General features: G+C 36.9%; 1 protein-coding gene across 1 annotated transcript in view; it reads left to right on the plus strand.

Moving 5' to 3' along the window:
• The window catches only part of BMAL2 (basic helix-loop-helix ARNT like 2), a 46,665-nt gene extending 36,447 nt beyond the window's left edge, over window positions 1-10,218 (plus strand). The window contains exons 15-17 of the mRNA XM_074901163.1: window positions 3,377-3,458; window positions 5,160-5,265; window positions 6,579-10,218. Coding sequence (XP_074757264.1) covers window positions 3,377-3,458; window positions 5,160-5,265; window positions 6,579-6,715 — 325 coding nt within the window. The 3' untranslated portion in view covers window positions 6,716-10,218. The remainder of the gene's footprint in view (window positions 1-3,376; window positions 3,459-5,159; window positions 5,266-6,578) is intronic.
• The last annotated feature ends 3,488 nt before the right edge of the window (window positions 10,219-13,706 follow it).

The following is a 13,706-nucleotide window of genomic DNA, read 5'->3' on the forward strand; positions in this document are numbered from 1 at the left end:
AGGCTCCTGAATGCAGAACTGTGTGGCACAGCGAGTGCTGTTCTATTCTCCTGAGCACTGACCCATGTGGTGCAGGTAGTGATGGGCTGTTCTGCGGTGCCTGAGCCGTGCAGTACAAAGAGTGCTGTGCTATTGTTCGGTGCCTGGGCCTAGCCAGAGCTGTTAGAGTTAATCGCATAGCCACTGTCAAAAAAGATGGATCGCAACTGTTGCCATAACATCGATGAAGAAATCATGAACCTTAGATAAACTTTGCTTCATTATCATACCAAAACACGCCTCCTGGTGGAAGGCTACCTGCCTCCAAGACTGACCACGGCTCAGACGCCCCTCCCTGCGCATGTGCGATGGCCTCGCTCGAGAAGGGCGGAGACCCCCGAGGCGGAGGTGGAGCAAGGTGTGTTACTGAGCATAAAAGGATGACTTTGGAACAACGAAAATTGGAAGCTTCCCCACCAAGGACCACAACGATTGACGATGCAGCATCAGCTGGGCCCGGGACGTCGTGACATCAGCGGTGGTAGCTATAATCTCTCTCCCTTCTCTCTCTAAAACTTTACTTCTCTCCTTTCTTTCACCCATCTCTATCACATGCTGCTTCACGGGCAACACAATAAAGTTTCACTGTTTTATTACTGCTATTCCCTTTGGTGTTGGTCACCTTAATTTTGCACTTTCGAGATCGTAGCAAACGAACCATCACGAGTCCACCGAGTGGACCGTGACACAGAGGCAACCGTTTCAGGAGCAGTATCTTCCTAAGCAACAGAGGGAGATTTTGTGAGCTTTGTATGAAGATGAAACCAACCCATTACTCTTCTTCTGTGACAGTTCAACAGATCATAAGAGAACAAAGTGTATCTGTTTTAATCTTAGGAAACAGAAGAATCCATTACAACAGACAGAATTGTGGAATTCGGTGAAGAGATTATGGTACTGAATTAATCTCCCCAAATTGGGGTGATTTCTTTTTGTAAGAGTGGGATTTTTTTTTTCCCGTCTGTTTAAATGGATTTCAGCTGTACATTTGAGGCAGGTATGATTGAGGCCTCTTTAGGGATATTTCAGGGGAATATTTATTATTTCCTATCCTTCCCGATCCCAAAAGAAGAATAGTTATTTCTCGTGCGTTACATACTTTAGAGAAATTGAGCTTATTTATTAAAAAATTCAGCTTCCATAGTATTAACACTGGCATAATTTTCTTTCTGTTTGTCTGTCTGCCTATCATAAACTTGAAGCTCATGGTGCATACCTCCCTGTCTATCAGAGATTCATTTTATAGATGTCTTGATTTATAGTAGAGCATGGCTTTACACTTTATGGAGCAACAGGTTAAGGCAGCAGGATGTTCAGCTCTGATATACCAAACATCTTTTCAGGAAGATCACAGTGATGGTTCAGACATGCTTCTAACTAGGAGAAATAAAACCCGGCAAGTTCTGAATTCCAATAATTCCTTTCCAAGGCAAATAAATATTTGTGGAAGTGATGACAATTATAAACACATGCCTCAAGAAGCTGCATCAGGTAGTCTTATTCTTCAAGTCATTGATTGAACTTAGTATTTTTCCTGGTTATGTTCACATCTTGAACACTGGCTAGTAAATGAAAAAAATGTTATGTTGCTTTCTGTGGGAACTATCATCTTATTTCTCAACTAATAGACTGAATGTCATGAGGCTGTCAAAGGCAAGATGTTTTGCTTGCCAGCTTCATCAGCCACAGTGATCTGAGCCATTTTAGTCTTGTGCAGGTGTGTTTGTTTCAGTGATCTTAGTTGTCCGTGGAAACTGGAAATTTAGAAGTAAATTTGTGCTGAAACCTGTAGCCCAGGAAGTTGCTGTGCAGGTGAAAGAAAAGATTAAGAGTGAAGTCATGCAGAATAAACTAAACTGTGTCCAAAGGAAGGGCAGTTCTGAAAAGCAGGCAGCTATGAAAGGGAACGGTTGCATGGTGTAACTGGGATGTCTGGCATCATATTCATCCTACAGTCCTGATCTTGGGGTGGAAAAAACTAGAGGCATTCACAAATACAGTTGGCTATTGAAGGCCTCACAGTAAGAACTGAATGTTTCTGGAGATGTCTGAATGTCATTGTTTGCACCCAGATGTAGTTCACTTTTCCAGAATCGTTGCTGAGCACAATGATTTATTTCTTTCTAGCCAAAGAGTAGAACTTCATGCTGTCTCTTCATTTTTCTTTTGCATGAAATCGTTACTGTCTTGCACACACTGAGGCAATGAAAATTAGACATATGTGATGAACAAAGGCTAACACCAGCTGTTTTTCATCAGATAGCGTTGTGTCTGCAAACACAATCCAATAGGATGAGTGCGTTTACTACCTGAATCTGCTCTGCATATTTTTAATATCAGTAAGACACAGATGGTTCTCAAGCTGTGCATCAGACATCACCAAGATTTAAAAAAAAATTTCAGGACTATGCCTCCAGCTCTATCGACATTAGCATTTGATGAATGATCATTTCAGTTACAGCAATGCTATAAATCTATTCAAGGGAATTTCTGTCCTGGCTTTTACAGATGGCAGTACTGCTTACCAAATGGCACACTGGATATTGGAATGTAGGGAACTAACAAATATTCCACATAAATAACTCAATTTACTTAAGTTAGGCTGCTTATTCTCCTGTTTTCTATCTTTCCTCCAATCCCTTATCACATTTCGGATCTGAGGAAGTGACAGATTTCGGATCTGAGGAAGCATCCCAGAGCGCCTCAATTCTTCTATAGCCTTGTCCTTTTTGGAGTCAGGAAGAGCAGGGGGAGATGAGAGCAAGCTGTCCAAAGGGCCCTGGTACGACATTTTCACTGTTAGTTTCCTATCTGGCATGTTCGATGAGGGAGGATGAGCAGTATCCCACAGAATTCTGATAACAAACAAGTGATCTTTATTTTTAGTTGGAATTTTATGAAAATGTGGAAAGACAGGTATAACAAAATAATAGAGGGAGCATTAGAAGGATGTTTTGTTCTTCCTCCACAGTTTAGCAGAATTTTGTTATATTGTCTATATTTTGTATGTATTTGAAATATACCTATTTTTCCCAGTGTGCATAATTCTGAAACCTGTTACCATTTGATCTGACAGTACTGATGGTTCAGCAGAAAAATCAAAGTATGCTCAAGTAATTATGACCCATGGCCTTTATTGATCTCTTCTGCTTTTTGTGTTATCAAAACTTGGAGCAGGAGAGTTTAAAATCTCCCAGAGAATTTAACACATCATTGTCTCAAATTATCTGGCTCGTGCTTCGACACTGGGGAGGTCTGGTGGGTTGTGCAACACAGGCTTTTTTTCAGTTTATGATCAATGTGACTTAGTAAATCAACTAAATGTATACAATTTTAGGTTGCATTCTTCACCATCTGGGGAGTTAAGTCCATCACATCTCTTGAGAAAGTCACCTTCTTTAACTGTAAACTGCAGCAATGTGAGTATGTCACTGCCTGTAAAAATCTAAAAGTAAAAGGTTAATGTCAGATAGCTCAAAGCCCATGTTTGAACCAAATTACCCTGACTTGCGTTTTTGTGAGAGAAGCTGTAAGGTACTGCTAACTACTTGGCGGTTATGAAAGCCTTCTGAGAGATGTGACAGCAGCAGAAGTTCCAATCTCATTTGCAGGTGCATCAGTTAAAGCTTTAAGGGGCTATTCCTGAAGCTGAGAGGACTGCAGTCTCCACTCAATTATTAGGATCTCTGCTGAAGCTCTACAAATATGCTAAATATGACTGTGAGTCATGAGATGAGGACTCTTCTGGATTTGGAATTGCATTAAAAATTTTGCTAAATAGCCATCAGAGAGTAAAAGTGTTTCCACCTGTTCAGTCTGACAACCTAAATAAAATATCAGTTCTTGTTTTCTCTCACTTTTACTTTTAATGTTCTTGAATATCCTTTTAAAAATCTATGCTGTATGTTTTGGAATGTTTAAAGTTTTTACTTTGAAGGTATTTCAGTAGTCTTAAAATTGATAGAATATGCTGGTTTACTAATCTGGTAGTGCTGGTAACACCACAAACTATAACTATCATAGTTATTGACCATAGCTATGGAAATAATTAACATGTTTTTTACTTAAGTATATTGTATGTTGTGCACTGTACAAACAAACATTTACTTCTTCATCAGCATTTCTTTGAATGTAAATTTATTTCAATTTAAAGACAGTTTATCTTCCCATTGCAGTTTTTATCTCATAACAGTAATATTGTGGATTAGGGATTGTTTTGGCTTCCTCCCTTTTTTTATGATCAGTTCTCCCCTGCCTTACCACACATCTTTCCCCCTAGGAGTTGGCTGACTTACATTGAACTCCCTAAACCATGCAGAATCTCATAAGAAAAACTTCATTGTATTCATTGAAGATTTTCTTTATTCTCTGCTTTGGTATCGCATTTGTTCCTAAAATGCTTTTGTAAAACATTTCAAGTTTATGTATTCTACTAGGTAATTAATAGAAGTTAGGCAACCCAGGAAATCTATCCTGCTAAATTTCATGTATATGTTACATGAAACAAATGGGGGGGGGGGGGAAGAGGATTTTTTTTTTTTCTGGTATGTTTGGTTAGATTGACTTCCATTTCTGTTGCTAGCCTTTTTTTTCTGAAGTGCAAAAAGTAATTTAAAATTACTTAATTTTTATCATGATGGTAACAAGACACAAAATAATAGAAAAGATACAAGATTGTAATTCATATAGGTTAATATATAGAGGTATGAGGGTCTCTTTTAATCTTTAGCTAGAATGTGTCGACCTTGACAAACATGGTGTCACTGGGAATTTGTAGTTTATGATACTAGACATGGAAAGTATATACCAGTACAATTTGTTGTGCTAGATTTATTTGCTGAATATTGAATTAGACCCTCAATAAAGCAGATGCCATCACAGTGAAATACCTTTGACAGATGTGTAAGTAACACTTTTTATTTAAGCCAAGTCCAATGCTACGTGACCTCCTAAAAAAAATTACTTTGAAATGCAGTAGATCTGCCTGTTAATGCATATTTTTCATTTACTCTATTTTGTTCTTAATATTTCAACAGTGATTTATAATGTTTCTGTAATGTGATAATTGTGACTAAATTTAGGATTTAATTCTGTCCCTTTTGTTACTTCTGTTCTTTCAGGTGCCCAATAAAGAGTTGATTCAGTTATGTTCTTCAGAAACAGAAGTTCTAGAGACTTCGAGAGACCAGGGTGCTACTCCCTTTTCCACTAATGAACCTCTCCTCAGTAAGATTTACTTCTCTTGTGGATATTTTATGGGTTGCAGGGGAAGAAATTTCTGATAAATGGCGTAATTTTTGAGTGCACCACTTTACAATTTAAATGTGGCTGTAAAAAGATTTGTCTGTCTGAAGATGATTCTTAAAACAGATATGGTTACCACTGGAAGGGAAACAATAAAATGTGACCAGTCATTAAAAATCTCATGACAACAATAACATCTTGTAACAGAAGTTTACCATTGCATTCTTGCATGCTGCAGTTTTAATTAGGTATTTATTAGTTCTCCTTCCAGAAAAGAGAGACGGGTAAGGAAAAGTATTTTGGTGTCAGATAAGGGAACTGGCTGTAATTGCAGAACTATTGTCCTTTTAACTATCTGTTTCTTAACTGCAAGCTGTGAACAGTCAATATAAAGGGCTAGTCAAAATGTTTCAGAAAGATTTTTTTCTTTTTAGTTTTCTTTTCCCTCATTCAAGCATGCACTGAGGCAGCAGTTAATCTGGATATAGGATTCCCTGGCCCTGTAAGAGGAAAATGCCATTGTATTATTTTTAACATAAAGGGCAAAGTGCTATAAAAGCAATGTTTATGCTTATCCTGTATTTCAGCTCTTAGAAACTTTTCCATCTCCCTCTTTTCTTTCAGTTACTAGAGCTTTATTTATTTATTTATAACCTGTGGCTTTCTTCCAGTTTAGCTATGAGCCTGTTACATAAAAAAAAGCAACCAACCCACAAAAAAAGCTAATCCTCAAGTAAGGGTTTGGAAAAGAACAAACAAACAAAAAAAATCCCCAACATTTTATCCAAGGTAGGCAAGGAAACGTTTTTCATTGATACTTGAGCTAGAGCATTTTACCTTACTGTTGTTAAAGGCAAGAGTATAGTGCTGATTTCTAGAGCTAACACACAGTAACTAGAAAGGTTTCTGGAGTGCATCTGTATAGTACATCAGATGAGAATTCAGGTACATGACTGTGTTTCTCACTAAAGTAACATAAAGTAGAAAGCAGTTTTCCACTTCAGTAATATAAACTTCACTGCATGGGCACAAGTCTTACTAGCTAGCAGTTGGAAGCAGTCCAGTGGATTGGCAAGACTTAAGTCATCTTCTTAAATCAAGTTATCTATGTCTTTATAACTGTCTGTGGACAACTATTATTTCTATAACTTGATAAATTATTTTTTTTAACATTTACATGTAAATGTTTGCCTTGACTTCAAAGTAAGATGCTGTTTAAACACAAATATGTTTTGAAAGTTACCATACTCTCTGTGCTTTTTATTGCTTACCATAATATTTTAATGATTTTATAGGTGGTAATTCTCAGCTGGAATTTGATGCAATATGTGAAAGTGATGACCCTGCTGTGACAGCTCTTATGAATTATTTGGAGGCTGATGGAGAACTTGAGGATCCAGCTGAGCTCAGTGATATACAGTGGGCTTTTTAGTCTTGCTTTCTCAAAATAAAAAGGAATGTAAAATTCATAATGCGTAACAACCATACATACTGAGTACTGTATTATAATTTTTTGATGTTTCATCTGAATTCATACTTACTGTCTATATCTTTTTGAAGACTGAAGCCTTGTTCAGAGAGAGACAGTTTCTGCTGCACCTATGGAAAAATGCAATATTTTTTTCATGATGGATAAATCTTGAAATTTTAATATCAAACCATCTGTAACTGGAATGCTTAAAAGACATTACTATATTTTTGTTAAGACTCTTTAACCAAAAGGTACTGTACAATGTACAGGAATATTTTTTCTCAGTTTTAATACTTAAACTTTTATTTATTGTTTTTGTTTCAAATGGTAGATTACTGATTATCCTGGTTACTTTCTGTAGAACCTACTGTACTTATACAGTTTTAAGTATTTGTAACTATTATATTTCATTGAAATGATGATTTGTACACACTATGGTTGTAAAATAAGGTATTGTAATTTTCAAATAACACAGTTTGTGATTCCTTACCATTTTCAGAAGTGTGATGTTTGTAGTCAGAAGTGAAAATAAAGCATACAGTTCTGGGAGCAAGGATTTGAATTAGATCACCATAACAGTCAGAAGAGAATGTTTTGAGAAAAACAGTCACTTCTCCAGTATGCAACCATAAGGGCAACAAAAAAAAAGCACAACAAAATCTTCACTACTATTTTGTATTATTTTTAATGTATTATTAGAGGAACAGTGCAGACCACCTAAGAAAAGTAATGCTATAACTGTAATAAAGCACTTTGATCTCATCACAGATTTACTAACTAGAGAAGGTAGAATAGATTGTCTTGGCTCCAGTGTGAGGCTAACACTGTTAGTGAAATGTATCTTTTATATCTCTATGTTTTCAGAGAGATTAGGGTGATTTTCTGTTGCTTGAGTCTCTGACTTTAAAATATTGTAATATAGTGCTATCTGTAAGTGAACACTATATAGGATGGTTTCTTTTGAGGGACAGCTTTTGCAAGAGTTGTATCCCAGTTGCAGCAAATTACTCGAGAATATAGCACTTAATAGGTTGTATTAGAAACATATAGCATTAATATATAAAGTGGATCTTTTAACCTCTGATATTAATGGTTTAGACAAATTTTTGCATCAGTTATATGTCATAAGCATATTTTTTCTGGGTTTTGGTTTGGGGTTTTTTGTTGTTTTTTTTTTTTTTTAATTTTATTTGGGTAATGAAAGGAAAGCATTTGAAGATATTTGGTACCCATGTGTATTTTGAATATAGACATTTAAACATAGTGCTTACGACCATAAGCACATGCTATTTGTTTTAACACTAAAGGGGAGCAATGGGCAGCCTGTTTCAGATATTTTTACGGAGGCCAAAGTATGTGAACAAACAGACACAACAGCCGCTGGATGTCAGATGGCTGCTGTGGGATAACTTTCCTTCCCTGAATGAATACAGGATTTTGTTGTGCACTGAATTTCTACACTTTGACAGAGAAGCTTATATGTTACAGATATTAATTGTTTTGCAAATGATGAATTTTTTGGTAACATCTTGTCCAGATTGTCTAGAACAGCTTATTGGATTGATTTTTTTAAGTCTACAGATTTTTTTGTATTGAACTCACATGTGATTTTTTGCATTTAATTTTTTTTTTTTCTTACAGACATGGGGCCAAAATTAAGTGTTCTCTAGCTTTATTAGAATATACTTTTCTGTTTCTTCACAGAAAATGAATTTTGGGCTGTATTGTGGAACAAAATGAGAAAAATAGGCACTTTCTAAGAATTGGTAGATATCTATTTGTATAAATGATATTTGAGAATTTCAGTTTTTGTCTTTGTAAAATGCATTTTCAGTTTTCTGTTTTATTCTAGGAATAAATTCTAAATATAACAAGAAATGCTGTAGCTAACACATAAATAGTAAACAAATAAGATTATACAGACTTTCCTCAGCATAGTTTCTTTTTCAACTGAATTAGTCTGAAAATAGTGCAGGTATTGTTATTGGAAGGAGCATATTAATTCTTTCACAAGATTTATATAACCATCTAGAGTCAAACCACCATTTTTGGGTTCTTCTTGATTTCCCTAAAAAAAATAAAACCAAAACCATAACTTTGAGTCTTTTGTAGTCAGTGATCAGTATTGTGGCTCTCAATTAATTTATTAGATTCTCCCTTTACTGTTCATGAATTTTCCTGGCTTAAAGCAGTCTTATGGGAAAAAAATGTCACTTGTAAATATTTGTGACATTAATACATATTTTTGAATACAGTTGAGATAGTATGTGCTTATTTCTGTTCATATAACAATACAATTCTAGTAACATATGGACAGGTTTTCTTTGTGTCATGGTGCAGGTTATCAGAGGATGTGGTTAAATCAGGTCAATAAAACATTCTTTTGATGTGCTGCTGTTCGTCTGCTGACAGTTCTGCCTAATACTGAATTGAATTACAAAGTACTCATGCTTTCAGATCCCAGGCTCATTCCCTAAAAATATAAATGGGGAAGTTGAACGAATGTGGATTTTGGTAGCTCAAGATGATATTCCCTAGCCAGGGGAACTTTGTAATCCAAGCTAATATGCGTTTTCTAGGTACTAAAAAACCTTGATGTTGCAGCTTAAGTAGGCCATCTCTGGAAAGGAGAGTGCCTCTAGTCATCTTGCTGGTAGGTATGGTGAGTGATAAGGTGTGTGTCAACAGGCTCTTAAAAGCTTTATTAAATTTACCAGGGTTGTACATGGGGATGGGTCAACTAATTTGTTACTGAGGGCACATATGGAATTAAAGATAAGAAAATCTTGATGGGAGAGGTGTTCTGATATAAGCAGCAGCTTATTTGGGAAACCAGTTCCTGTGCTGCCAGGAAAACATGAGAAAATTCTTTTCAGAATTAGGAGCAGGGAGTGAGAATGTGGTAGAGACCAATCCTGTATGGGTATTGTTGGAATGAGAGTGGTCTGGCTGGATGGAAGGTAGCCCTTGGCTGTTGCCAACTTGAGCTAGGTCAGAGGTAGATTGCAGGAAGGCCTGGACTGCTGTGTGGCACACAGATTCAAAACAGGGCTTCCAAATACCCTCATGTTTTACAGTGATGAATCATGAAGATATCAATGTATTAAACCTTAAATTTACATCTCCTGTAACAGTATTTCACAGTTGGTGTTGTGTGAGCAGGGGGGATTGTCCTGGTTCAGCTAGGATAGGGTTAAGTTTCCCCAGCAGGGAGGGGGAAGAGATCTCCAGGTGGGTTATTCATACCATGCTGAGGTCAGGTCTGGCGCAGCAGCGCGAGAAGCTTTCCTTTGTGGCTTTGGTCGCGGGAAGCATGCGGAACGGGCTGTCTGTATCCATTGTGATATTTCTCTGTATATCTTTTGTCTTGTTTACTGTTATTACTATTTGTTGTTGTTATTATCGCTATCGTTGTTATTCAGATTGTTTATTACACTGTTGTATTAAATTTCTTTATATTTTAACCCGGGGTTTGTGCCCTACTTGTGTCCAAGGGTGGGGGAGGGACAATGGCAACGTGGTCTCTGGTCCCGGCAGGGCTTAAAACTATCACAGGGATCCTTTCTGTGCTCTACTGGGTGTAATTGTTTCTTGGGATTCCCTCACAGCAGAGCATCAGTCCATGTTTTTTGTGGTGCATTGTCATTCTGGACTTTTCTGTGGATCTTTTGCTTTTTAGAGTATTGGAAAACTTGGTTTACTCACAAGCACAAAAGGCTAAAGTTAGTAATTTTAGTAATTGCTCCTAGCAATGTGTTCCTGTCCATGATCTGAACAATTGAAGAATTTATTCTTGCATAAATGGTGCTGCTTCTCTGCAGACCCTGACTTCTGGCCTGTTTCACTTAGTCTTTTGATTTCTTTCTGTGGGTGTATTGTGTAAATTCATAAAATGTCCAGAATTCCAGGAAGTAATCATGAGCTGGAAAAGCTTTGTGCCACTTAGGACTTCTCTGAAGATGATAATTTTATTCCCCATCCCTGATGAGAATTATTTTGTTCTGTGTAGATATGGAGGTTGAGAAGATACTTGGGGTTATAGATTCTTGCAGGTTAAAAGATACAAACCCATGTTTCAGGTTTTGAAGGAAACCAGGAAAAAGGCAGGAGTGGTGAATGAGTGGGTGAAATAAAGCAGTAGCACATTTTGTGTGTACCTCATTTCTAAAAGATTGATCTAGATAGCTCCCCTGTACTGTGACAAATGGCTGTCATGATTAGATTTTTCTGTGTTGTTTAATTTTGGCTTAATTGCTCTCAGAAACTTCCTGTCTTCCCTGTGAGGAAAAGACAGACTTCCTCAGACATGACAAAACTTTTCACCTCTTTTGGAATTAGTTGGTTTTACTGGTTCTGGTCCTGTGCTCCTGGGGAACTGCTGTCAAGCTGTATCAGCCTACTACATTGGGGAATAAAAAAAAAACAACAACCAACCAAACAAAAAGACAGTTAAGGGCCCTGACAGCTGTATATATTATGTGTCAGCTTCTGTGAAGTGCTTTTACTGGTTTAAATGAAACCTCAGCATGCCAGATTTATTCAAGGATAAGTTCACATACATGGGCAGTTACTACACATAACTTTTTATTCTTCATTTGTTTTCATGTCAAAACCTCTAGAATTAGTCAAATAATCTTTGGAAATCGTAAAAAGTGTCATATTTCTCTCACAATGCTGGCCCTGAGTGATAAGTTTTCTTCCCCAGCATTTGCAGATCCCAAGTGTATATGACCTGACATCAGTAATCTGCCCTACCAAATTTAGGGAACTTTGGCACAACTGAGAGAAAGTAACATGATTAATGGACTCTTGTAACAACACTCTATCAGTGTGTTTCTAGAAAGGAGTGTAAAGTGAGCAGCAGAACTTGGAACTGTACAGTATCTCCAGGTAATACACAATGCTTTTAAAGAACAAATCTGACTTCAAAGACTGCTTCTTTCATAAATCTTACAGATAGAGCTATGTTGTAGAGAAGACAATAGTAATGGGGCTTTAGTATTTAGACAAAATAATTTGAGTTGACAAAAATTCTTTAGCAGGAGTGGTTCCATCCTTAGATTTTTGTCTTGTCAAAATAGGATAAGCAAATTGGTTTCTTAATCCCTCACACTTCATACACATTTGATTTGCCATGTCTTTAAGAGTACTCTTTTATTTTTTTTTTTTTCTGCAAATGTAGTTGCAGTATCAGATAATGTTTTTGTTATCACTGAAGAGATGGTAAAAAAAAACCAACACAAACAAAAAAAAACAGGCATGTGAATTTAGTGTTGTTTCAGCAAGATACAACCAGCTGCTAAACACTTGTGTTTAGCACAGTGCTGAACAATGAATTCAGAACATGGCACAATTCTAGCTTCTAAGGGCTGATTTTTCTTCTATCACAGCTGAAACCAGGGCAACTTGTTCTGAAGAGCTCTGGACTGTTTGCACTTCATTCTACATGGAAGGTAAGAGCAGCTGCCGTGTTTGACTGCTTTTCCTATCGCTGGAAAAGCCACTTCTCTCTGTTTTGGCTCCTGCTATCTTCATTTGCAGATTACTACTTGAATTTGTGGATGGCTGCATCTGATACTGGAAGAGACAGCAAACGTTTCTTATCTTCTGGCTCTATGCTACTCATGGCTACTTAAGTTTTTATTACAGTCCCCCTTTATGAACCCCCAGCTGTAAAACTTCTTAAATCATACAGTTTTTCAGAGCTATCTTGCTTGTGGTTTATTATAGAAATTCACAGCTTGCTCCTAGATTGTCTTTTTAAAAGAAACCATCATGTATTTAGTTTCTTTTTTTAACTCTTGGGGGCGTTTTTATCCAAGTTCTATAAGGAACTTGGTTTTCAGCATAAAAACGTGTATCTCAGAAATCAGACATCATTATTCCAGTGTTCTTACAGTTGTTTTGGTAGAAAGCTATGGGAAACACTCCAGTGTGTGTAAGTTTGCAGATGAATAGAAAGATCAAATGGAGTGAAACTCCAGATACAGTTGCAGCAAAAATACACGTTTTTCACCACAAAAAAAACCAAACCAAAAGGACAGTCAGGACAACTACTTATATAAACCATGTACAGTGCAATTGTATACCATGCTATAAGCACAATGCTTGTAGTAGCGGGGTGGTGGCACAGTGCTCTGTCATTTCCTTTGTGATGAAGCAAAGAGGGCTGGGTTGTTTGTTTTCCCTCTCCATCTTTGCCATTTTTAAACCAAATATTTACTGATTCCGGAAAGCTTTCTTCTCATGATCACTTTAATGCTGTTCAGATTTGGTGAGAAGCATAAGGGTTAGTAACTTGAAAAATGGTGAAGAGGATTACTAATAGCATTCTGAGGGAAAAATATTTTCAAGTGGATTTTTTTCCTGCTTAGACTAATATGCAACTTCTGCCTTTTCAGGCAGTCACTGGGTAATCAGATGTGTTTCAAACTGTTGATTTTAGGTTTCTGTGGATTTGAACCTGCACATTAGCAATCTGGAAGGAGTTGGGAACAATGCTGAGTGGAACTTGCACTGCTGGAATGGCTTGTTTGTGTTAGTAAACATGATGCTTTTTAGAAGGACTGCAAGTAAATATTTCTAACTCCTCATCTTGCTGCTTTCATAAGGTTTGGTACCTTGCTTTAATCAAGCTAAGGCATTAAGACAGGCCAATAGGGAATAAAGCTTTCAAAATCTGGATTTGAGGCGTTTGCAGTCTTGATGACTGTCCCACTCTAATAATTAGAGTCAAAGTTGTTCAGGTATTTTTGGAACAAGAAATTTAGAAGATGTGACTTAGAGTCCAGTAATTTACATTTTTATGTCAGGAAGCTTTTCACAGGACAGAACTTCTATCTTGTTTCAGTAGTCCTAAATCAGTATGCTCTATATCAATAAATAACTGGTTACTGATGCGGAAATTAGGCACATGTGGCACATAGGTGTGGGATGACCAGATTGTCTTTTC

The sequence above is a fragment of the Athene noctua genome, chromosome 3 (assembly GCF_965140245.1).
Source record: "Athene noctua chromosome 3, bAthNoc1.hap1.1, whole genome shotgun sequence".
NCBI lineage: Eukaryota > Metazoa > Chordata > Aves > Strigiformes > Strigidae > Athene > Athene noctua.